The 27,773-nt window shown below is 35.5% G+C and overlaps 1 protein-coding gene across 2 annotated transcripts in view; it reads left to right on the forward strand.

Moving 5' to 3' along the window:
• The window catches only part of LOC140159029 (A-kinase anchor protein 13-like), a 186,997-nt gene that overhangs the window by 134,643 nt on the left and 24,581 nt on the right, over positions 1-27,773 (forward strand). For both annotated transcript variants that reach the window (XM_072182352.1, XM_072182353.1), the window contains 3 exons: positions 7,261-7,395; positions 10,296-10,409; positions 16,155-16,237. In XM_072182352.1, coding sequence (XP_072038453.1) covers positions 7,261-7,395; positions 10,296-10,409; positions 16,155-16,237 — 332 coding nt within the window. The remainder of the gene's footprint in view (positions 1-7,260; positions 7,396-10,295; positions 10,410-16,154; positions 16,238-27,773) is intronic.

A 27,773-nucleotide genomic window follows, 5' to 3' on the forward strand; every position in this document is an offset into this window, starting at 1 on the left:
ATTTGTTTTGTGCTATTCCTACACTGTAGTGTAAAAATTTGTTTATCTCAAATCTCATAAAACTTGCTTATAAAGTAGAACTGTTTTTCTATATCACTATTCTTTCTTCGCTCAGAATCGGTATTATGTTTCAACTGGCAATCCTGTAAAGGACATTCAAATGTCGCCTGCTGATTGTAAGGATAATGTGATAAAGTTTGCAATTCAGCGAGCTGAGCGGATAGACGAGCGGATTGTATGTGAAGGTGCAACAAGTTTTTTTTCCCTCTCTCGCTTTCAATCAAGACAAATAACACATGAGTGAATGTGCAATCTGAAATGGTCTAAAAGGTATTGGATTTTTGAGAATTTTGAATTGTGATTTACTAAATTAATTGCTGACAAATGTGTAGATCATAAGTTACTTTTGTGGGAAAAAACTAACATTTGCAAACCTTTCTTGGCAAAAAACAGTTGCTCTTTTTAAGTTGGTGAGAGTAATTTGCCTAAAAAGAAGACAAGTACCGGTATTTGATGTCATCTAACAAAAATAATTAATTTAAAGTATTTGAATCAAAATGTGTTTCAATGTCAGTTTTTAAAGCAACACGGAAGCATTCAATGTGAGGAATCATTTAAATCATGCAAATGTCACTCATGTGTAGGCGTTGGAATAGGAGAATAAAATAAATAGGATTTACACAAATTTCATCATCTCTTTTTCACTCGATCACATCGCATGATGCTATATTGGCTTGTAACACTAGAAGTTTACTTTAAATAAAATTATGCGGTTTATGTTCTCGTTATGGGTATTATTCATTTGAGTTTTACCTGGTTGTGACTCAGTGTATACAGAAGGTATACGGGGGTGGGGATATGGCTTTACAGATTAAATTTGGCACATAGACATCACAGCAGCTGATAGGTGTATCCATCATGCTCTGCGGTACTGAAGTAGAACTGCACATGCCATAGAAAGTGTACACAAAATCCCTCACTTCAACATTCAATTACTCGCTTATATCACTCAGGGAAGCTTAGACTCTTGTTTGAAAAAAATTGATCTCTAAAAAGTATTGTGAAACTATCCATAGCTCTCCATATTTAAGCGGCTCTTACTTAAACTTAAATGTTTTGTATGTATTTGCTATGGAGCAATCAGATAGACTGCAATGCATGATGGGATACTCCCTTCAGCTGCTGTGCATAGACATATTGTCAGCAGACTAGTAGTAGAAAGCTGTAAGTACCTATGTATTTTATTATCAGTTACGATAGTCTGGCATTCTTCCTATTGAGTCTATATTTTGTCAAATAAGGTTGAACTAGATTTGGATAGAGACAATAAATTTTTGACTAGAAGATTTCGACTCTAGCATACAATGGGTTTATTTTGTGGGGATTATTAGGAAATATATGCCTTCCGAGATTTAGCTTGACACAATAGATTCTGCATGTTTTTGATTCTCTGTTGTCGAAATGAGGTTAATTTAGATGCTAGATTCTGAAAAGAAAAAAAAATGTTTTAAGACAAAATGAGTAAAAAGATTTACGCGGTTGAAAATATATGCTGTATTTTGCTGTCAAATTGGGTTAATTTTCATACCTGTTTTTGAAGGGGGAAAAGATGTTTAAGGTAAAAAAAAGTTCAAAGACAGGGTGTTACACTTGAAACTGTATTTGAGAAGACTGAGAGTATATTAGTTGACATTGTTCGTGGAAATTGTCAGGGTAATATATCTAAAAAACAGGCATAAAATTTTCAGGCTTTTGCCTGAAATCAGGCAGTTTTGTTGACCAAATTTATGCATTTTTACTTTTTTCAGCCTGTTTTGGGCCTTTTAAGGCCAAATTCACACGCTTTTTCAGGCGGTTTTCAAAAAATCCATTATCATGCCTGTGTAAATATTACTGTGAAAGTGGGAATGTTTGTGCTAGTTTGCGCACTTCTCTTGCGCTTGAAAGCTTGCACAACACTAATGAGTAGGTCTATTTCCAGGGGAGGATGTCTTAATTTTGGATTAGGTGGGTATGTGCAGCTGGGATTCCAGAAATATATGTATTCCAAAAATATACCAAATTCGATGGCAAATCCAAAGTTTGAAGAAAAAGTAACCCACATTACTAAATTCAAAATTAAGTAATGTTACCAAATTTTCACAAATTTTGCATAAAAAACTTGAAAATTAGCACTTTTTCAGATTTTTGAGACCTTTGAAAAGCACCCCTTCTTTAAACCATTTTCTTGAAATTTGCTCCCCAAATCTTAACTTCAAGAGTTTGAAAATGCACCTCAAATCTGCCGCACACTGCTGTACCCCCCTCCCCCGAGTCAATTTAGAAAGCTTGAACTTAACCAAACTAGATATAAAACATACTACATGTGCAAGCGTTTGAAATGGTTGCAGTACAAAATTTTAACCCCATAGATGTAAGAAACACCTCTTTCGGTGTCATAGAATATTAGGTGCATCACTAGTTTATACAAATAAAGGCACTCTGAGATAGTTTGTAACACTGTCTAGCTAGTCATTTCTTCACAAATTGGTAATTTGATTACTGACGTATAATTTAATCATAATTTTCACAAGGCGATGTATTATATGGTAGATACTGATCCTTGTATATTAACCATATAGTCTAACATAGTATAATGTCATTAAGTAAAATGAGGCATCATGTAAGAAAAAAAATCAATTTTAATGTCTTAATTTAAAGTCATTGCCCATTTAATATACATACTTCGACTCACAGCTCATGAAATCTTTTTTTCTTTTTGTTTTGGAAAAACATAGACTGGGCCCAAACTCAATATCATAGGCAAGCGGCTTATTTTGCTTAATTACGTCACGTTTAGTCCTTATATTAGCCATGGGCATTGCCAATACTTGTATATAGTTGTAGCCGAATGTTCAGACACCTGTAATATGTGCTGTAAACATAGGAAGAATGATGTGTTAACATTACCAAGAGACAGATGACGGTATTGAAACAAGGGACGATTGGGGATAGAAAGTCTCGTCAAGAAAAGTACACAGTCAAATCCCAGAGTAAAGCCACGCTTGTCATCATGGCTTTGAAGTGATTGCATTATAGTGTGTACCAGGTTGCAGGTGTTTTCAAATGTGGCATGCTAATCTGTTAAAATACATGTATATAACTATGACAACAAAATATTCCAGACTGGACAGGGAAATATGTGGTCTGTTTTTGAGCATTTTCATAAAACAAATGAAAGTAGTACAACCAAATTAGCCAAACTTTTAATTTCGTAGAGGGTCTTCGCTACTGCCTGTGACTTAAATTAGCTTAATTTGTGTCCAAAATAGGTCAATTTATATACTTGGTCTGCAGTAAATTGTAGCATAATTTTTAATCAGCAGTACAGCTATCTTCAGTAGATTGTTGTATAATTTTTAATCAGCAGTACAGCCATCTTCAGTAGATTGTAGCATAATTTTTAATCAGCAGTACAGCTATCTCCAGTAGATTGTAGCATAATTTTTAATCAGCAGTACAGCTATCTTCAGTAGATTGTAGTATAATTTTTAATCAGCAGTACAGCTATCTTCAGTAGATAGCAAAATCAGTGCAATCAGTTGTACTCCTACAGCATATGGTTTCTGTTTCAGGGACAGTCTTTTGGAATTTGCAGGCGAGCATTAAATAGCTCTTCTGGAGCCTCCGAGTATAGCTGTTTAGAGCATTTACAATAGAATGTAAGAAGAGAATGGTCAACTAAGGAGAGCTAACAATCACTCTCCTATCAGATTAAAGGGGAGCAGTCCCTGCTCTTTTGACATGCCTTGAGCACTCTTTATTTTTATCTTCAGTTCTTTACTATTGTAACATCTTGTCCATCTTACCTATGATTATGTACACTAATCTGTAAACTGTTGTATAATACCAGCCAATACTCAACAGTACAGCTATCTTCAGTAGATAGCAGAATCAGTGCAATCAGTTGTGCATCATAGGGTTTCTGTTTTGATACCTTGAGCACTCTTTATTTTTGTCTTCAGTTCTTTACGGTAGCAATAACTTGTCCATCTTACCTATGATTATATATACACTCATCTGTAAACTGTTGCATAATTTGCAGCCAATACTCAACAGTACGGTTATCTTCAGTAGATAGCTGAACCAGTGCTCTTTATTTTTTCTTCAGTTCTTTACTATAGCGATAACTTGTCTATCTTACCTATGATTATATACACACTCATCTGTAAACTGTTGCATAATTTGCAGCCAATACTCAACAGTACGGCTATCTTCAGTAAATAGCTGAATCAATGCTCTTTATTTTTTTCTTCAATTCTTGACTATAGCAATAGCTTGTCCATCTTACCTATAATTATATACACACTCATCTGTAAACTGTTGCATAATTTGCAGCCAATACTAAACAGTTCTGCTATCTTCAGTAGACAGCTGGATCAGGTTTATTTACATAAAATGAACTGTGCAAGCTCCCTGTCGCAGTGGGAAATGATAAAAACAAAGTTCACATTGTACTTTTGATGAAACTTACTTCGTATTAAATGCAAAATGTAAACACAAAATCTCCAGGAATAATTGTTTCCTAGCTTCATGCACAGTCATATTTTATCCATATTTTATTAACAATCAACAAGGTAATTTTGTCATGTAATATTTTTGCTCTCATAAATCTTGACTTTATTTGTCCAGCATCATCTCATTCTTTTCCTATCCCCTTGACTTCCTTCTTGTCTCATCCAATTTACTACCATCTGATCTTATGTCATCGTTATCAATTTGAACCTCATTCTCGATGGGACATTGGCCCTAGTCCAGCTGGTGTGGACCCACTGAATTTGTCCACCAGTGCAAATTTTTGGATGGAATCAGTACTACACTGAGAACTAGACAGTAATGGAAAAGGAATTATTTTTGATCTTTCGAGCTGTTAAAGGGGCAGGACCAGATAGTCAGCCTCATCTCTCACACTTCAGATTTTGACATCAGAATATAGCTTATATTTTTCTCATAATCCCAGTGAAATTGTAGGCATGAAATATGTTCCGCTTAGGTTTATGAACGAAAAAAATGATATTATCATCCCCCATGGTGAGTGGTTTGTTACTACTCACCCGTTGGGCTGTAGTGAAACAATTGTTTTTGCTTCCAATATCAAAACGGCTAATGTAAAATAACTCAAAGTTTGAGAATCAGATTATTTTGTACAGGCCTTAAAGTACAAAACACAATATGAAAACACTTGACCACCCACCCTTAAGTGATTATGCTTTACTAGTTTGAATAGTTTTGTAAATTTGACATGATTTGTGAAAGTATTTGTCATCAGCACATACTTATTTTGCAAAAGGTAATGAAAAGAAACTATAATTTGGAAAATGCCATGCTTCAAATAATATATGTTCTTTCCCAATCTCAAAAATGTCATGCTAGCAAAATATTGTGTAATCAAGTATATGGTTTGGATCAGGGTTTATGATTGAATTGGATTGAGAGGGAAACAGGGGTTCTCACTGGTTGGACTACATTGGCTGTGGAATTGATTAAGTAAGGCATTTCTAGTGGATTGACCATTGAGATACACAAAACTATTTCAACTAGCTAGATGGATGGACTGAATGACCTACTAGTGGTCAGTACAGAATGGACTGCTGTAGATGACAGATTTCTTGTTTGTGCAAACTCTCTCTGGGATGCACTTCAGAAGGAAGTAAGAGATTGTGATCTTGCCACCAGGGCATTTATACAATAGTCTTTGCATAAGAGCGGTATATGTGATTGAATTTCGATTGAGGAGAAAAAAAATTGCTTGTGATGTAACAGTTGGCTTCTATTCTGTTGGTCAAAGTGTTATCTTAATTTGGCTCTTCCTTCTGTGGTTATTCCTTAACCTCCCTCTGACAACTGGAGTGAAAGATTGCTGTTGCAGCGAATGGGAAAGTTAACAGAATTTTAAACAGCAGCCTCATCTTTTCATTAAAAAAGTTCCAACTTATTGTTCATTTTAATATTCTCTGCGTAAGAAAATCCCTCAAACCCAAAAGAATGAACAGAAAGTGTGTACTGCAATGTAACATTTCACTAAAGCAGCACTCCAGGTCCGGGGAGAAAGAGTGAATACATGGCGCAAAAGCCCGGATGGATGTCCAGCCCACAGAATAGAGACACAGCGTGTACTTTTAGTTGTATGCTTTTGTTATTTTGTCATTTTCTTGTGTGTCCCACAGGGAGAATAGTATATTCAGTGGAAATTCATCTGTTTACTTGTCCTCATATCAGATGTGTCCCATATTTAGTTTGCCAGGGTTTTCTTTGCACTTTTGTGGGTGTGCTGCTTATTTGTTTATCATCAACATTTTCCATTATCCTTGATTTCCCTTATTTTATTTGTCTCCACATCAAGTTGCTTCTAGTTGAGATGTTAATGCTTGAATTAAGTTTAGTCTGTGGAAGTTGAGTGATGATTTGTTTTGTTAGATGCCGTAGAATTCCATCTAAGAGCATATACGCCTCTAAATTAGTATTTTTTGATGAAAGAGATGAAAGGTAGACACTCTGCACAAAAACATTATTTGGAGTTTGACAAACATGTATTGTAAGACCAATTTATTGTAATGTTTTTGTGGAGGGTGTCAGCCTTTCATCACCCCACTCATTTAGAGGCTTATATGCTTGTAGATGGATTTCTACGGTATTTAATTTGAACCATTGACTATTCCAGAAGCTATTATTTCTGGTGAAATTTAAATATGCTGGTGAATATTTGGTTGACGGGTTTCAAACTGAACACCTGTGAAAATTTAATGATACATTTGTTATGTTTTGCATATAATTTACAAGAGCATCTGGGTAGTGATATGCAGGTTTGATTTCTTTAAATACATTATTTTCACTACCGAGCAGTGCAGAGTAGCTGCAAATTATCGTCGCCAGCACATGCAACCCTGTTAGCAAAGTTTCCATGTTTAATGTGCGGTTTCTGATGATGGATTTTTCATAATTATAGATGCTCCTTATCGACTACTATCTAGGCACTTACCTGACAGCAGTTACTGCATGTCATCAATGCCATGCTTTTAATGGCATAATGCTTAGATGTGCTTTGATGTGTAAAATAAAAACCCATGTAATCTTTAATATTCTTTTTTGTTTGTCTAAGTTTCCCTACAGGATCGTATTTAGACAAAAGTTGGATGAATCTGTAATAGTATGCTTCATATGTTAACTGATACAGAAATTATATTCTCTAACATTCTTATGTTCGCTTTTGTGTTTTTTCAGAGGATGATATCCAAATGTTACGTGAATTAGTAAGCTTTATGGGGGAGGATAATATGGAAAATGAATCGCCGATATCCACATCAAGGACGCCTTTAGATGACTCTGGTGGGAGTCCTAACTATAGTAGCCCATCAGGTAAGGAAAGACAATTAAAGCAAAACAGTTAAGTGAACATGGTGAAGTCAAACGTTAAAGCAGCTTGATAAAAGTCAATGTCAGTGAAGACTAAATTTAATTTTCATTTGCGAACTTTTCCAACTGCAGAACTTTTGGATTAGAACTAGTCCAATTCCCTCCAATTGTGATGTCCAAATTGAGCATGTCAGCGTGAAGGCTGGTCACTACTGGCTATTGGTACTTGCATAGACTAATACAGACTATTTTCCAACAGTCAAGTCCTGTGCATTGTATGCTGTGAATTCTCGCATATTCATGAGGGCTGAGCGTTCGTTCACAGCGTTGCGTGCCTGAGCTTTGTGTGTCTTGTCGTTTATGCAAAAGACCGTAAAAATATGTGTTACGTGCGTAGCAATTTTGCTTGTCGTATTTCATGGAATGATCGGCCCTTATTATCGGGTGATACTTAGATTTTGACTGTTTGTCTGTATCTCTTTAGTCCATGGGTACTTGACTGATTGGGATTTTATCATGGCTCTAGACTAGAGCTACTTTTGAATTTGCAGGTGTTTGAATTAGTGAATCTCGACTCTTCACTTGTGAAATTAAATACCGTTTCAAAATTAAGCAGTTTTTGTCCAGCGTATAAAGTAAAAATGTGGTCCACAACTAATAAGCCTGACACAGTAGTAAGTTTTCTTGCCAGGGAAATCACAAGTCATTCATGCCAATAATTGTTGCTGGAGGTGAATCAGAATAAACGCATCTTACATGATCAAAAGAGCAGCATTGATTGAGTGCAATTGCTTTATTTCCCAGCCAGCTAGAGTATAAGTAATGCAAAGCAACCTTACTGAACAGTTTTGATTATGATTTGGAGGAACCTGCAATTACAAAATATGTTATTCTTGTTTCTCCTTCACAGGAATCAAAGGAATCAAGAATCATAAAAGAAAAAATGCTCATGCTAAATGTGTATTACAGATGTAGTTATCTTTTGAACAAATGTAACAGCATACATTGTGTATTATATCAATAGGCCTACAGTATTAAAATTTTAAAAGACTGGAAATTTTTTTTTACTGTACTAAAAAAAAAAAAAAATTTGAATGAGATATTTTTTCTTTGAAAATTGTTAACACCCTGAAAAGTTTTTTAAACATGTTTTTTTTGCACTTATTAATCGACTCAGGGGTATGATTTGTCTGGATTTGTCAAGATTTTCTGGAATTTTGTGGCCAAAATGTCCGCAATTTTATTGATTTTCAGCCTGTTTTAGGGTATTTTTGCCCAATTTCACACTGTTTTTCTGGATTTTTTACTATTTTCTGGATATTTCACAACCTTTGAATCACACCCTGAACCGTTTTAAAACAAAAACGGATTGAATGGAACCCTACACCTTGAAGGGGTTCTGTGGAAAAGCTTGGCCTGTGTTAAGGGAGCCATTGCTTCACAGTGGAATAGCAATTCAGTAAAGGAAATGCCCCCAATTTCAGAACTAGGGCAATAGGAAACTTCCAATCCTAAATATGTTTAAGCTTCAACTCGGGTGCGCAAAGGTTTTGTGTTTTGATATGTCGTGCAGACTTGCTCCAAAGAAATAAATAGAGATCATATTGCTACTATTCACACGGCATTAGTATTGATGAGGGAGGCACTGTCATTGGTGATGAGAGAAGGGTTTCCACTCTGTGATGAGGGAGGTTTAATAGTATAATTGGCGAAAACTGGAGAGGCCACTTATTGCGTGCTACCAATATAGTGAAGATGAAATCGGATAACCCACTTTGGGGCCCTACATCGGGATGTAAAAGCAATTGAGAAACACAGATCCATCAGATTTGGAAATTGTGCTTCAAGTGAAATTATTTTTGACAACAATTCGGGAAATGAAAACATAATCGAGCTGTATCGCATGTCAAACTGTGTTAACAAACTTAACAAGACAATTATGCTTGTGATAGTAAATGTTTGGTGTGATAAATGGATGTTTTTATATGCCCTGCTTATTAAGTAAGAAATATGATGCACTTGAAAAAAAAAAACACTTGGAAATACTATTAATATAAATTGAAACACACTCAAGTTGACAAGTTATCGCATATAATCTTTTCTTAATGCCTCTATTATTAGATATGAATTAACCATTCTAGCATCCTTGCCCTAAGGTACAAAAGTTAGCCCTTTCTTTCTTTTTTCTGTTTTAAAATTTTGTTTTTGTGATATGATATCATATGTGTACATCCATATCAAAACGATGCACTTGTCGGCTGCTACATGTGTCTCATTTCACATGATAGTTAGGAATGAATACCAGACTCATCTCAAGTGGAGGTCACTTTAAATCATCCAAGGTCACATGGTTTAGGATTACAGAGAACATTCCTTATAACCATGTGATTTGGGGATGATTTGAAATGAGACAAATGTAGCAGCCGACAAGTGCATCGTTTTGATATGGATGTACACATATCACAAAAAGAAAATGAAAAAAAGAAAAAGCTAGCTTTTGAATATACTATATGATAGCAATTAAAATCCAATTTCATTTTAAATCTGGGGATTTGTTTCGACAACCTTTTCAACTTCTTCATTGGGCTATTCCATTTAAAATCCACACTACCCCTGTGGAAGATCTTGGAAATATCTACCACAGCGGGAGTATGTTTTTTAAATGTAATTGGTCAGGTTTTATTTTGAAACCCATACTCCCTCTGTATTATGGCTTTACTTGCATCTTCCACAACTGGAGTGAGTATTTCAAATGTAAGTTACCCAATTATCTATTCTAATCAAAACTCATACTCCCTCTGTGTAAGACTTCAGCTAAATCTTCCACAGGGGTAGTGTGGATTTTAAATGGAATAACCCAATAGGCACTTTTTTACTGATGTGTTTTTTATTTCATTTAACAGGTAGTAAACCAGGGAGTAATAGAGATAGCAAAAATCTTGATGATGATGATGACGATGATGATGAGGATGATGAGGAGAATGTGGCTAGTCGCAGCCCCAAACTCAAAGTACTTGGTAGGTATCTCATTGCAGGTGTACTGTTTAACACATAATTTTTTTCTGGGTTAATTTTTCGCAATTTGAACTGCCCTGAACAGTGCTTTCTTTTATTTATTTATGTTTGAAAGTTATTGTGAGGTATTTTATAGAAGATACTTTATATATATATCATAGCATTGATGGCAGGTGCATGAAATATGTAGTGGTCCTATCACTTGCATATTTATTGTAAGAACTCAACTCTACTTACCGGGAGCGCTTTCGAAGAACTTCCTTGTTGTCAGCTGATGTTGTTAGCTCTGATGTTTTTCATGGAAACAGCTAGAGACCAACCTGGTCAGATGACGTCGCACTAGATGACGTCACCGAAGTTTGAAAATTCCTGCCGCTAGTCCCGCTGGGTTTGATCAGGTTGTCACACACAGGATCAATAGTTCCAATCCTGTGTCTCGGTTCATTGAAGGTCCTTGTTTCTAGATCTGGATAGCTACTAGGACCCTCCTGGGAAAGTCTTTTGTTTCTTTCTCCACTCTCCGACTTTGGTGACGTCAGGCAGTATGACGTCATCTGATTAGGTTGATTTCCAAGGCCGTTTCCAAGAAAAACCTCAGAGCTAACAACATCGATGAGGAAGTTCCTCACACGCGCTCCCGGTAAATGAAGGAAACAAGTAATGTTGAAATCTTAATTTTAAATTATTCTCATTTTATTACTGCTATCTGCAATTTTATATATTATTGCAACTAATTTGTAATGCTCAAATGTATAGGTGCATTAGACTGGTGCACCATTACTCTTTCTGTTCTGATATATGAAGAATTTGAACTCCATTTTGTATGCTAGGATGTAAATCATACTTCAACCAGCATTGTCAGTCCGGGTGGTAAACATCAGTATCCTCCCATTTCCTTCTCTTTCTCCCTCTCCTCCCCCTGTGTCTCCGCTTTCTCTTCTCTTTCTCCCTCTCCTTCCCCTTCTTTCTCTCTTTTCTCTCCTTCTTCTCATCCCTATTTTTCTGCTTCTTCGTCCCCATTTTAGGTGTCCGAGGGGGCAGTTTGCCCCCTGCCACCCCACTGGCTACGCTACTGGTTTCCCCACATCATGGCCTGTGCATCCAGTTTGGAAATGAGTGTTCATTCAAAGTGTTTTTAATAGACACACTATCATAATTATGGTCTACAACATCTATTGCTGACTTGCTCAAAGGAATTGAGAAACTTGGAGCTACATGCAAGTGGTTTGCAAACAAAAAAGTACAAAGAAAGTAACAAAACAGCAAAACCAATAAAACTGAACATAAAGATTATACGTTAATCAGAAAATTGCAAGAATATAGCCTAATCAGTCAATCTATTACATGATCGCACATCAATAAAAAGAAGAAAGTATTAAATTTGTCAGACACTTTGACACTTTTTCATATATGAAGTAAAAAGTTGTTAATATTTTAGATATGGCATGAGTGCAATAAACCTGATTGTTATTATGTGTCTGCGTATTGAATTATCCATGAATGGTATATCTTGGTAACCCATCAAATCTAACTCTGAGCCACACAAGCTTATAGTACATTCACAGTCTACACAACTCTGATATCACATACAGATAGTTGAAAAGAATGATTCTGAAGTTATCTAAGTTGTGGATTTCATTTCAATTATTGAAATTGAAAATGAAAAATACATGGTCTTATTATTGAGGTTTTATGGAATTCAGGTTTAGATGACTCTTAAACTCAACAGGTCTTGAGATTTTAGAGATATGTGTCAAAATATTTTTAAAAAAATATTATTTTGCATTATTGGTCCTTAAACTTAAAAAAAAAAAGTGACAAATGCGAAAATATATGTAGCACAAAAATTTGCACTTGTACAGTACCCCTAACCCCAACATGCAGAAACAGATTGATATAACCCACCTGAAAAATAATCTCATGTAGTTGCATTTCATTTTCTATTAAACATGCTATAAGTTGGTTTAGAATCACAGGCTAACATTCAAAATATCAGACCAGATTGATATCTTTCCTGCGGCTGCCACTGGGCCAAGCAGACACAAAGAGCACATAATGGCTGCCATGTGTAGCTGCTATGTGTAGATGAGAACAATATATATGCTGTCAATTGCCAAATGTTCACAAGGCAGCTATTGCACTTACCCACTTTTGGCACTGAGTAGTCAATATGCAAAATTTATGATATTGGTGGTTAACCACAATTTTATACTGTATTACCAGATACAACAAAGAAAATGTCAAACGTAAAGAAAATACTTCACTAAATTTTTTGTTTTACACTCGTTTTGTAATCATACTGATAAAAACGGCGAATTTTACAGATTTAAGGAGTTTTTACACTTGGGAGTGTACTCAATTCAACAAGAAGTAGAGCTCAGGTAGAAAATATTGAAAAAGAGGGCAAGTCCATTAATCTAGTGTTTCAGTGCATGAAATATGATTCTTTGGAAACGTGAAACACTATCAATTTTATCAAATTTAATGTTGCTGTTTCTACACTTAAATTGGGGGTAAATTAGCAATTATGTGCATTATTTCGTTATACAACTGAACATTGTCTGTTACGCTCCCGGGCACTGCTAGACGTGAGTATTTTCATTACCTGATTGAGGTGTGTGCATTTTAATGGGAAATTAATGCTACTCTGTACAGAATTGCAAAATTATGAAATATTGAAAGTATGGAAGTTGTCTCTGAATCAGTTAGCAATGAGACTGTGTGGTTGGAATTTTACAAACGAGTTGGTTGGTTTATTATTGCTTAAGCAACTCATTTCGTTCGCCAAAAATCAGTTTTGCTCATTGGTAGAGAGATAGCGACTCAAGTTTAAACGAAAGATACATCGGCAAATGTTGTAAATGTTTGTGAAGATTTTGCATGAATGCACACATCTAGAAACAAAATCTTGCCAATTACACATCTAGGGCTGTAAACCAATACTAAGCATGAAAAAAAAAAAAAGAAGAGAATTTGAAACTATCATCTAAGGCAAGGGGAAATCCCTGTTCTACGTGTGGACGGGCCTTTCAAGTAGGATCCGTCTATTGGTCGGTTTTCTTTCTGAAAGGACCCTAAAAATCTGTAAAAATTCACAATTTCTTTTCACTGGTACACTTGCAGTTTTTCAATCAAAAAACTGCAGATTTTACATGCATACAACAAAATCAAAAACAAACAAATACCAATTATTCAAAATCTCGGCCAGTTGGGCCTGCAGAAGGGTTTTTTTTTTCACTTTAAAGGATCGTTGTTTCATGTTGATCATGTTATTGTATATGATATGTTTTAGATGGAACTGTGTTATACTTAAGTGTATTGTATGATATCAGTTAATGTGTTTATTTCCCCTATTTTGCAAGAAAATATGTCAAACAGCTGTCCTATTTATGGTGCTCATGTACAAAAATCCAATCAGCAATCATTAGGTGTCTGAAATCAGATTGTCCAAAGTAGTTTGAACAGGCGCTGTCACAGATTATATGCTAGCTTCTTGCAAGTAAGCTTAGTAATTGGATTTACTTCTACAGCAAATGTGCAACTTAGCCTGAGGCATCCCCAGAAGATTTAAACGCGGGTAAATAAACGCTAAACGAGAATGCCGGAGCGTCTTGTGCTAGATACGAAGCAAGTAATTATGGTTTGGAGTAGAGGGATCGTATAAGTAGGTTTTTATATGAAAATTATTGTGTTTTAGAGTTACAAAAACATGAATTAGGATGAAATTAAGTGAGCTTTATCAATTCTATGTAAATTTTGATAATTACTGGATGCCATGGTTTGGTTTTTTTTGAAGAAAAGAAGCAAGTTGATTATTAAAAGATGAGCACAAGGAGGAATTTGCTCATTTTAGAAACTAAATGAATGTGTAAGATTTTTACGTTAAATTTGACAAACTGTGCAGTATGGATATCATGTGTAAGCAATTTATGGGTCATAGGAAGGACTGTTCAGGAAAGACATATGGCACTACTTTAAATTATAACATGAAAAAGTAAATTCCCTTTCTGTTCAAATCATTGAAAGACATGAATGGAAAAATAGCAAGAAATAGAAAGAAACAAAGAAGGCACACCCAACAATCAATATTACAATTTTGTTTAACCCTTGGGTTGAGTGATAAGAAAGTCTTATCCCATACCCTGATACAAAGGCTAGTAATGGCAACCCCCATACCAACCATGACATTTGGTAGTTGGTACTACCGAAATGTCCTCTCCTTAATGCTCTGCGTGCTAGTCATAAGCTTCAACATAAAAAGACCAAATTTGAGAAATTTTCTCAAAATATCAAGAGCTATCTTAAGAACCACTGAACCAATACTAGGCTTGTTTGTACTCATTTTAATGCATTTTTCATGCTGATTTCAATTATGGTAATGAAAATTTACAATTCAGAAATTTTTGAAAAATTCAAATAAAATTTGAAACTTGTCGTCTGCAGTCGACACCCGCGTGGAGAGAGTTAAATATAGTAAAAAAAGATAAGGTGTTGAAAGATTAATAACAGTCATTTGGGAAACATCAAAAATGGCAATGTGCTCAAAAGTCTCTAACACAATAAGGAGGTGTTGCATCGATACTACTGTCTATACACTTGTCCTTTTATTGTACAAAACAAAGCGCACTTGATTCTTTGCATGCAAAGGAAACAGTATATAGGCCAAACGAAAGGTGCCAGCGCTAGCCTGAGGTAAGCTTTTGTCGAAAGCTTGTCAAAGTTAACTCATCAGATGAGCCTATCATAGGTTGCGGCATCAATACAATGTCATACTTTCGATTTTCTTGAAACAATTCTACTAAGAAAGGCATCCTTATCTATTGATATATTGTCGTCAACTTTCCTTCCCACTGGGTGTTATATGATTGCATGTCTGAAGCACAAATTTGTCAGACAATAACATAATGTTGCTATCTTAAGAAAACAATGTCGATGATGTTTTGCTGTAAGCAGTACTTGTTCCCATTTTCATAATGCGAGGGTCGTTTTTTTTTCCTGAAAAGTGTTATGAGGAATGCCCAAAATAGCTTTGAAGTCGGATGGTTCTTATCGGAGTAGTTTTGTTTGGTTAATTAAAATATTAAAATATAGTTTACACCTCAATCAGAAAGTAAAAAAAAGGACTGTTCAACTATGATCAAAAGAAAATATCCTAGTGAAGGCATTTACAACTTTATGATGAATATGAATATTCCTAATCGATCACATTCCTCTGAAAATGCTTTGTGATGATTGATGTCTCGGCAGCATATTTTTATAATTGGGTTATCATAAGGAAAGCAATATTATATAAGCGACAATTGACGTAACTAGAAGCCAATGTTGTGAAGCGGAGTTGCGTCGGTTTATTGGCAAGTGAAGACGTGATAAGGAACCATCTATTCACCTGAGGAATCAATGATGTTACCAAAGTCAAAAATAACAACCAGACTGAAAGGAAAATTAGAATGTCAGTCGGTACTTTTTTTTATAAGTGGCTTGTTTTGACTTAAAACATTAGAAATAATACAGGTGTTAATTTTTTCAATGATTCTTCAAATTGAGCGGTTAAGTCAGAGAGAATCTAGTATTTCGCCACACTTATTAGATTTCACTCTGTGTCAAATTTCAGAGAATTTATTGAAAATATTTCACTTTTTAGGCTAATTTTGTGATTTTTGTGTTCGGGTTTCAGATTAAAGTGTGTGGAGCTGGATTTTGATCTTAGTTTTAATAGTAATTTTGTGACTATTGTGTTCAAATTTCAGAGCAAAGTATGCAGCAGCTTCAGGCGATAAGTGAAAGTGTGCAAAGACTCAAGGACCGCAATAAGGCTCTACTTTCAGAAGAGGTAAGCTTAAAAACTCCCAACTTCTAATGCTCAATTCAAAAATATCCATTCATAATTGATTAATGAATTCACCTCTGGTGTTGGATATGTGGATATTGGGCAGTGGGCACTGCCTTTCTTACAGTGCCCATGAATGGTTAATTACGTGATATTATTATCAGACTAACCAATCAAAATTTAGATCTGTTATTTAGAGCTTTTCGATCTGTTATCAATTTCAAGCTTAATCCGCATCAGCCCGACTGACTATTCTTACCATATCTCTGATTGGCTTAATACATGATATAGTCCTCTTTGTAGCAAACAAATAAGTTGGTAGAGGCCGAAAATTTGGCCGGTGGTGCCCAAGGGGTTAAGAATAGTAATATGGGAGAGTATTTGATAGGAAATGAAACATTTGGATGTGTATCTATGCATTCAATATTACAATTGTACCATTTTTTGCTGATGTATAAAACACTATGTGGACTACTTTCCTGTTTTGAGTCTGCGATGGAGATTTTATATGCTATTGATTAGATGAGGCCAGATAGTGGATATATAGCTGATGGGGACTAAGTATGGGTCTTACCCCGTGTTCCAGTTACGGCTGTATGATGTGTGATTGGCGCAGGATTTCCCAGAATTGTATCACATTATACAAGTTGAAAAATCTAAGTGCATCTAAGTGCTTCTCATTGAGCACTTGTATTGAAGAATGCAATTACCAAGAAAGACAAGATGGGTCACTCCATTTTGGAAGAGGCGAAACACCATCCCTACCTGGGAGTTGAACTTAGCAGTGATTTAAAATGGTCTACTCACATGAGCTAGATTACTACCAAGGCTATTCAGTTATATTCAATTTTCAAATACTTCAAAGCAACTAACAACAAGACAGTTAAGACTTTGAAAACACAATGTCATAGCGGTAAACAAAGACTGGTCCTCCCTGTGACTGACTTCATCCAGAGTTCTAAGGAGAACCAATCGACCCTCTCCATCTTTAGGTCACAAAAAGAAATGTTATGGTTTGTGCAGGCAATTGTCACCATCTGATAGAACTGAACTAAAATTGTGTAGTCACCTACTGTTTACTTCATTACTTTATAGGACCCCCATTATGTCAACAACATGGCACCCCCATGTTTATGTGACAACATAAGGAATACTAAGGGTACTCTTTGGTTTAAGCATAGATACCCCATGGGTACTCTTGCCTTAATGTTGCATGAACAAAGGCAATATGTGGCCCCTCCAGATAACCAAATGAAAAATAACAGAAAGTAACTGTGTACTCTGCTTTGCAGGGCAACGCACACTGCAGACGTGTTGATTCACAGTATGCAGTGTAGCTCACAAAGCATTATGCTTCGTTTCCTCATCTTTCTCATCTCATCTTTTTCAAGCTTTTTCTTCTTTCAATTCATGGAATTCACACCATATGATAAGCATGAGCAATAACAGCGAAAGGATAAAGGAAATCAGCCGATCCTGTAGGGATGAAAAAAGACTGTCGGATAATTCCATGATGCGCCCGAGGCTAGATGTCGTCGATGTGATGGTATCTCTCCCTGAGTAAACTTTGAACATGGCCTAGCATGTGTACTACAAACAACCATGGGCTGCACAGTCAATGCAACCTTATAACAACAGCCCGACTACTTGTCACCACCCATGTGCTTCTTGCTAAACTTTGCATTAGCTTCCTTCTAGACTCCTGGCAAAAGATCTTTGACAGGGTGTAGGCCTTTTTTGTGTGTATCTGTGTGGGGTTTTTTTTCGATAAAATTCTTGCAGCTTGTTATTTAGATATGAATTTGATACTGTATTGGTAGATGGTATTGTTGCAGATGGAAATAAAGTATTGCTTAAATGAAAAAGTGAACTTCTTTGTAAACTTTCATTAGCATCCTTGTAAATGCCAAGGGGGAAAACAAGGTATTACTTGGTAATATTTGTTAGTCGTTGTTACATTGTTCAGGTGTGTATTAATTAAAACTCTTCAGTTTTACACACATGCAAAAACAATTTGTCTCTGTACAGTATGCTGTATAATATGCACCAGTATGGATTAAACGTTGGATCGGGTGTTAGATTAAGTTACAGTAATTATAGTTGTTAATAACACATGATAGGTACATTTCTTCACCATTAATGCGTTGGTATGGGGGTGGGGGCTGAGAAGGGAAACACATCTTCAATAGTAATTCTATTTAGAGACAGCGCATAATACACAAGTGATCTTTCTGCATAACACGTGGGTAGAACAGTTTTATAATATGTCTTGAAAGTGTTATGAAAGGAACAAAATAAACGAATTTATACATATGTATGAAGCATCACATCAATATTTTTCTTGCATGTGATAGTTATTTAAAGTTTCTGCAATGTCATTGCCGGCACATACTGCACCTGACACAATCCGTCTTGCAAGAAATACTAATATCATACCAAAAGGCTAAACAATGCGATGCAGTCATTGTAGAAGACTATAAACTTAAAAGAAGATGGTATGTGTCCATCAGCTTGAGGGCAAGTAATGAAAGAAATGGAAAAAATTCAGCAGATATGATTTAGCATGTTAAAGCAGACAAAGTTGGAATTCATTTGCGTGCGTGTCACAAAAACCAGACCAATGCAACATCAGATAGCAGGTGTGGTCAACGTGGATTCTTTGGATAGTTCAGACAACGGCGTGAAGAAAAGGTATTAGTATGTGATCAGCAGATGATGAAAGTGCGACTGGAAGATTTGGATGGATATTACTATGGATCATCAAGCTATTAGAACCAGTGGACATAACAGTGTGATTGACCATTCCAATTGGTGGCATATGATTTGTTTCTTGTATTTGATTGAACCATTGGAAATATTTCTAACTTAGGTCTGGATGTCAAAGTTGCGTGAGATGACCAAATAGTTAGAGATCAAACTGTCTGTTTATTACACCTTGGTGTTAAACCAGAAGACATATGATCGGATGACTATGATTATAAATGCCACCCTCGTGTGGGGTATTTGAAATAACGCATAGCTGACCATTTGAATGTGTATGACCGGCGGACAGTATGCGAATTGATGGAACAACTTGCGAATTGATGGAACAAATTATCAGAGATAAAACTTATGATTGGAACTACAAAAACAACTTTGAGGAGGATGCCATATGTTTATGCAAAATATTGGAATACACAACACTTTAAGCAATTAAGTTTAATCTGCCATTGTGGAATCTTTCATACATTGGAAGCGAACATGAATGCATACATTTGAACAGGTTCTTTGGATAAATTATCTGTGTTTTACATAATTTGGAATATTTCTACTAATGATTGAATGAACATAGACTCTATTAAACTGGAATTGAATGCAGTAATAGAATCTTTGGAATTCATATATTTAACTCTACATGTATTTGAAACAGACAGCTTAAAGAAGCAGCTTGTTCCGGTAGGCGTATGATGAGTTGCTTTATGTAAGCCTGCTGAAAATGGAACACTAATTGCCTAGTGATTCCGCCCATGTTTATGGAAACTTATTCTATGAGGAATTATAATGGAATTATCACCAAGGACATTTGGCAACATTTACCTGTGCTCTATCCAACCAGGGACTGATCCAACCGAGTACTCTGGGGATATATTGAAGTTCAAATCAAGAAACATAGCTGATGGATTTACAGAATTCTGTTATTCGGAAATGACTTAACTCATTTGAAGATACAAGATAGACAAAACAGAAGTAGACCTATGTTATGTATATTGGTGCTGGTGAGTTCTTTGCTGGTAAGGATCTAGTTTGATCCACAAGTTTGTATTATTGTCTAGTTTAACTGGTATTATTTAAAAAAAAAAGATATTCCAGATGGTTTGGGGTGGGGGTTCTTGAAAAACAAACAAACAAACAAACAAGTGGATCATGTGGAGCAATCAGTCTTTTTAACTAGATTGGATGACTTAATGAAATAATCAAGTGTTATGTTATCATTTCTCTATCAGAATACTCCAGCAAGCTTGGTTTGCATTTCTTTATTCCTATCAAAATTGGACTTGACTGTGACTTCATTGTGCTGAAAACAATCCAATATAAAAGCATCTGAAGTGGACACCATATCCTAAAATCAAGAACTGATTTTATTCAATCACATTTCTTAGCAAGGTGATCGCACCACACTTATTGATCAGGTGTAAGACAATCCAGTGCAATCAGGCAAGGTGAATTAATTGTGAATCTCATTAAATTAGACCAGAAGTAGGTGGTCAACTTGAGCAGTGATAAAAACCGTCAATAATCCATTGATTTTCAGGAGAGGAGCGTAATTCAATCGTGAATACGTTTGTATCAACCTGTATGTAATTTTGATCAGGTGTCACTAGGATCCACAACATGCTCATCTATCAGGGCACAGTTCTTTAACCCCAATACATTTGCACGTTCATTGAATGACCTTAGCAAATTTAGGTACAAAAACTCATACTCTGCAACTTGAGGTCAAATTCTGCACTATGAGTGTTTAATTGAGGTTATTGAACTATGGCATTGGGATGAGGCCATTATGGTCCATAGTGTGTAAGACAATCCGAAACAGTCTATTTGTGATCTAAGATAAGTTAGTGGAGGAAATTTTGTTTCATATCATCTTAATTTGTGATTGGAACACATTGAACATGAATATTTTAGTATGATTTTTCTTATTAGTTTAAAAACTTGCCTTAGTTTGAACGAGTGTAAATCTAAAATCAGATCATTTACTATAAAGAAATTTAGTTACAAGTAAACAAAAGAATAGTTATATGACATTTAAAATTCTCTGGATGCTTCTGTCTGAAAATAGCTTCAAAGATTAAGAAATTGTATTTTTGTTTCCCTTCCAGCTTTCCCCTGCTGTATCAATATGTTACTGGTCAAACTGAATGCTATGAATTAAACATGTTAGTTAAGTGAAAACATTAGCAACAATAACCCTTTGAGGATGCCTTAAGACTGAATTCACCATCGATATAGATGCAATTCTTTATTCATCAGGTAGATTCAAAGGGCAGGAATGACGTAACACAAGAAAACAATATTGAAAGAGTTGAACCATCCCTCACTGATGCTAGAGGCTGATTGTACTGCCATGATGTCATAGAATTCATCTGACTCCTTTTTGTTTGAATCCATTTGATGGAGAACGAGAATTGGCATTCAGAGTAAAAGGTTTTGATAAAAATAGATGAGAAGCATTTTGACTGTGGTTTGTGTTAGCTTGCCTTTCTTTCCTTCTTATTTCAGTTTTTTATCATTTGAAGGTCAAGGTTTTTGTAAGAAGTAAACCAACTGCAGTTTACTTATTGCAGTAATGGCGATGTGTTTCATGCAGTGTTCATTTGTATGTCTGTAGACAGTGAAAGTGCTTTTTTTTCTTCCTCATGATAGTGAGGCAGTCAATTCAAAAGGTTTATATCGCAAATATATCATTTGAGTTGAACAAGATTTGGCTGAAGCAAACTAGCCACACAATGAAATTTTTTATTGACAAGATAGTAAAATTGTACCTAAAGAGCTAATTGCAATGAATCTCTGTGTGACTTGCGGTTTAAATAGTATGACATTTAAAATTCTCTAGATACTTCTGTCTGAAAATAGCTTCAAAGATTAAAAACTGCATTTTTGATTCCCTTCAAGTTTGACCAAATCAATATGTTACCGTCAAAGTTAACACTACAGGTATGAATTAAACATGCTAAATACGTAGAAACATTAGCAACAATAACCCTTTGACGATGCCTTAAGACTGAATTCACCATCGATATAGATGCAATTCTTTATTCATCAGGTAGATTCAAAGGGCAGGAATGACGTAACACAAGAAAACAATATTGAAAGAGTTGAACCATCCCTCACTGGTGCTAGAGGCTGATTGTACTGCCATGATGTCATAGAATTCATCTGACTCCTTTTTGTTTGAATCCATTTGATGGAGAATGAAAAGTGGCATTCAGAGTAAAAGGTTTTGATCTAAATAGATGTGAAGCATTTTGACTGTGGTTTATATTAGGTTGCCTTTCTTTCCTTCTTATTTCAGTATGTTATCATTTGAAGGTGGTTAACTCTGTCAAGGTTTTTGTAAGAAGTAAACCAACTGCAGTTAACTTGATGCAATAATGGCGACATGTATCATGCAGTGTTCATTTGTATGTCTGCAGTGAAAGTGTTTTTCTTCCTAATAGTGAGGCAGTTAGTTAGAAATATATATCGCATATATTTCATTTCAGTTGAACAAAATTGAACTGAAGCAAACTTATCCCACAATGAACTTTTTTATTGACAAGACTGTAAAATTGCACCTAAAGAGCTAATCGCAATGAATCTCTGTGTGACTTGCGGTTTAAATAATATGACATTTAAAATTCTCTTGATGCTTCTGTCTAAAAATAGCTTCAAAGATTAAAAAACTGCATTTTTGATTGCCTTCAAGTTTGACCAAATCAATATGTTACCGTCAAAGTTAATACTAAAGGTATGAATTAAACATGCTAAATACGTAGAAACATTAGCAACAATAACCCTTTGACGATGCCTTAAGACTGAATTCACCATCGATATAGATGCAATTCTTTATTCATCAGGTAGATTCAAAGGGCAGGAATGACGTAACACAAGAAAACAATATTGAAAGAGTTGAACCATCCCTCACTGATGCTAGAGGCTGATTGTACTGCCATGATGTCATAGAATTCATCTGACTCCTTTTTGTTTGAATCCATTTGATGGAGAACGAGAATTGGCATTCAGAGTAAAAGGTTTTGATGAAAATAGATGAGATGCATTTTAACTGTGGTTTGTGTAAGGTTGGCTGTCTTTCCTTCTTTTTTCAGTATGCTATCATTTGAAGGTGTCAAGGTTTTTGTAAGAAGTAAACCAACTGCAGTTTACTTATTGCAGTAATGGCGATGTGTATCATGCAGTGTTCATTTGTATGTCTGTAAACAGTGAAAGTGCTTTTTTTTCTTCCTCATGATAGTGAGGCAGTCAATTAGAAATATTTTTATCGCAAATATATCATTTGAGTTGAACAAGATTTAACTGAAAGAAACTTACCACACCATGAAATTTTTTTATTGACAAGATTGTAAAAGTCTACCTAAAAAGCTAATCGCAATGAATCTCTGTGTGACTTGGGGTTTAAACAATATGACATTTAAAATTCTCTTGATGCTTCTGTCTGAAAATAGCTTCAAAGATTAAAAACTGCATTTTTTATTCCCTTCAATTTGAAGCTTGACCAAATCAATATGTTACCGGTCAAACTTAACACTACAGGTATGAATTAAACTTGTTAAATACGTAGAAACATTAGCAACAATAACCCTTTGACGATGCCTTAAGACTGAATTCACCATCGATATAGATGCAATTCTTTATTCATCAGGTAGATTCAAAGGGCAGGAATGACGTAACACAAGAAAACAATATTGAAAGAGTTGAACCATCCCTCACTGGTACTAGAGGCTGATTGTACTGCCATGATGTCATAGAATTCATCTGACTCCTTTTTGTTTGAATCCATTTGATGGAGAACAAGAAGTGGCATTCAGGGTAAAAGGTTTTGATAAAAATAGATGAGAAGCAGTTTGACGGTGGTTTATGTTAGCTTGCCTTTCTTTCCTTCTTATTTCAGTATGCTATCATTTGAAGGTTGTTCATTCTGTCAAGGGTTTTGTAAGAAGTAAACCAACTGCAGATAACTTATTGCAGTAATGGCGATGTGTATCATGCAGTGTTCATTTGTATGTCTGCAGTGAAACGGTCTTTTCTTCCTAATAGTGAGGCAGTCACTTAGAAATTTATATCGCAAATATATTATTTCAGTTGAACAAAATTGAACTGAAGCAAACTTATCCCACAATGAACTTTTTTATTGACAAGATTGCAGAATTGCACCTAAAGAGCTAACCGCAATGAATCTCTGTGTGACTTGCGGTTTAAATAATATGACATTTAAAATTCTCTTGATGCTTCTGTCTAAAAATAGCTTCACAGATTAAAAACTGCATTTTTGATTCTCTTCAAGTTTGACCAAATCAATATGTTACCGGTCAAACTTAACACTACAGGTATGAATTAAACATGTTAAATACGTAAGCATTAGCAACAATAACTCTTTCACGATGCCTTAAGACTGAATTCACCATCGATATAGATGCAATTCTTTATTCATCAGGTAGATTCAAAGGGCAGGAATGACGTAACACAAGAAAACAATATTGAAAGAGTTTAACCATCCCTCACTGAGGCTGATTGTACTGCCATGATGTCATAGAATTCATCTGACTCCTTTTTGTTTGAATCCATTTGATGGAGAACGAGAATTGGCATTCAGAGTAAAAGGTTTTAATGAAAATAGATGAGATGCATTTTAACTGTGGTTTGTGTAAGGTTGGCTGTCTTTTTTCTTTTTTCAGTATGTTGTCATTTGAAGGTGGTTCATTCTGTCAAGGCATTTGTATGAAGCAACCCAACTGCAATTAATTTGATGCAGTAATGGCGATGTGTATCATGTAGTGGTCATTCAAATTCATGCAATCTAGAGGGTTTTTTCCCCTCGTGATAGTGAGACAGTCAAGTTGAGTTGAGTGTCTGCTTGTCCTTAGTTAACCATCTTACATTATATGTAAATTTGGGCATTTAAACAAACTGAGTGATTTTTAAATAAAAGATTCTTTTGAGGAGGTCAACTTGATTCAGAGTTTGGCAGAGGTTGCATTTGGTGAATTACAGAAAAATGGAAAACCTTGGTTCAGAGTTGCCAGATAAAATACCGTGCTAGGGTTAAAGTATTTAGGCTGTGCCTTCTTACATTTTAACATGATAGATAATTTATTAGTATAATGTGTCTCTTCGTAAGTTGAGAGTAATGCTTCGTTGGATTTCACAGTGGCAGATTTGAATTGGTGCATTTACCTGCTTGCATTGCCAGTGCACGGACAAATCGCCCTTCGCGTGTGTATACGCCCGGTGGGATTAAGTCAGCGTGCACGATTCGAATCTGCCACTGCGAAATTAACATTAATGTTACTCTCAACCTTAGACGAGACACACTATAGTATATTCTTAAACTTTAAACTGAATATCAAGAATAGACTGCTCATTTTGCTTAATGACGTCACACATGTACACTTGAGTTGAAGTTGGAATAGATGACGGAGTGCATTTTGCCCAATGTCACCTGATTATGGGCTTTGTAAGAAGATATAATTATGCAGGCAGACAAGAGCAATTGAAGTATATCATCAAAAACAGGCAGTATTAATAACCACTTTCTACATACTTCAGACCATTATCAAGTAAAAGAAGAACTTATTCATTTTATCTGCTTGTAACAAAAGACTGCTCCAATGGAATTAACTATCCAGTATGAGAATCTCACATGAAGTTTCTTGCACTGGCTGACTGGTGTTTTACGGCGATTGAAGACTGGTGATTTTTCAATGAGGAAATTGTCATTGGCTAGCACTTAACTTCTTCTTGATTATCTCCTTATTTTACACATCTTCTGTGCTGGCTTTTGTAGAAATGGGTTAGTGGGTCACAGAGGTCTTGATTTGATTGTCAATTCTTTATTTTGTGGCAATTTGGGGCTATTTATATCTGGTACATGTAGTGCTGGTAGTGTGAGGGCTCTTGAGATTTACACTTGCCTTTCAGATTTAGGTAGATTTGTTTGTGAAATGGTAATAAGAAAATAATATGTAAAAGATATTATTTGCTGTATACATGTACATGCAGATGCCATTGGGATGCTCATAGATAACTCTTGCTGAAGGGTTGCAGTCACGGTAGAAGGGAATAACCACTTTCCACATACTTTTGAAACTGTTATCAGGTAAAAGGAGAGAGAACACATATCCATTTTATCTGATTGTAACAATAGACTCCTCCAATGGAACTAACTATCCAGGTTGAGAATCTCACTCAAGGGAAAAAGATTTATAAAGAAGCATATACGGAAAACACAACTACTAGTTGCGTGGACTGGCTGACTGGCATATGCACGCATGTGATTCTGTTGTGATAGCATTTGGCGTTGGAGTTAAATGCATTGGGTTACCATGGTAAGTTTTACAAAGATTGAAGACAGGAGATTTCAATGAGGAAATTGTCATTGGCTAGCACTTAACTTCTTCTTGATTATCTCTGTTCTTTTACACATCTTTTGTGCTGGCTTTTGTAGAAATGGGTTAGTGGGTCACAGAGGTCTTGATTTGATTGTCAGTTCTTTATTCTGTTGCAATCTGGGGTTATTTATATCTGGTAGTGCTAGTAGTGTGAGGGCTCTTGAGAATTACACTTGCCTTTCAAGATTTAGGTCTAGATTTGTTTAAAAAAATGGTAATAAAAAAATAATATATAAAAAATATTATTTGCTGTAAATATGTACTTGCAGATGGCATTGGGATGCTCATAGATAACTCTTGCTGAAGGGTTGCAGTCACGGTAGAAGGGAATAACCACTTTCCACATACTTTTGAAACTGTTTTCATGTAAAAGGAGAGAGAACACCTATCCATTTTATCAGATTGTAACAAAAGACTGCTCCAATGGAATTAACTATCCAATTTGAGAATCTCGCTCAAGGGAAAAAGATTTTATAAAGTAGTATTTAAAGACAACACAACTACTAGTTGCTTGTACTGGCTGACTGGCATATGCATGCATGTGATTCTGTTGTGATAGCATTTGGTGTTGGAGTTAAATGCATTGTGTTACCATGACAAGTTTTACAGAGATTGAAGACAGGAGATTTCAATGAGGAAATTGTCATTGGCTAGCACTTAACTTCTTCTTGATTATCTCCTTATTTTACACATCTTCTGTGCTGGCTTTTGTAGAAATGGGTTAGTGGGTCACAGAGGTCTTGATTTGATTGTCAATTCTTTATTTTGTGGCAATTTGGGGCTATTTATATCTGGTACATGTAGTGCTGGTAGTGTGAGGGCTCTTGAGATTTACACTTGCCTTTCAGATTTAGGTAGATTTGTTTGTGAAATGGTAATATAAGTGTGTGAAAGATATAATTTGCTCTAAATATCATGATACTGTTGGGATGTTTACAAACTATACATGTATGTGAAGATATCTGTGGCTCAAGGGTTGTGCAGTCTCAGTGAAGGGAACTCAATCCAAGGGCTTCACACGTCCCAATATTCCTATGTTTTGTGTATTTTTTACCCCTCCCCGGTATTCCTTTACCCTAGTTTTGCCATAATGTATTGTACATTATTTTCTTTCAGAAATGTCCTTTAAATCCCTTTTGTTGTTCAAATGAAAATATTTCACTGTGTATTGATGATGAAAGTAAAGTGAAACAAACTGGTAAAGGACATCTAGAATCATGAAAATCTCTCTAGTTTTTCAAATCTTTACTCTTAACATAGTTGCATACCTGACCCAAAAATGCAATCATATTTGAGACTCCCGGGTTGCAACTAAACATGAACAATTTGTACAATTCATGGTTATTTAAGTTTATCGTCAGATGTTTGTCCATAATCCATACAGATTGCTCAGT

The sequence above is a fragment of the Amphiura filiformis genome, chromosome 8, assembly GCF_039555335.1.
Source record: "Amphiura filiformis chromosome 8, Afil_fr2py, whole genome shotgun sequence".
Lineage (NCBI taxonomy): Eukaryota > Metazoa > Echinodermata > Ophiuroidea > Amphilepidida > Amphiuridae > Amphiura > Amphiura filiformis.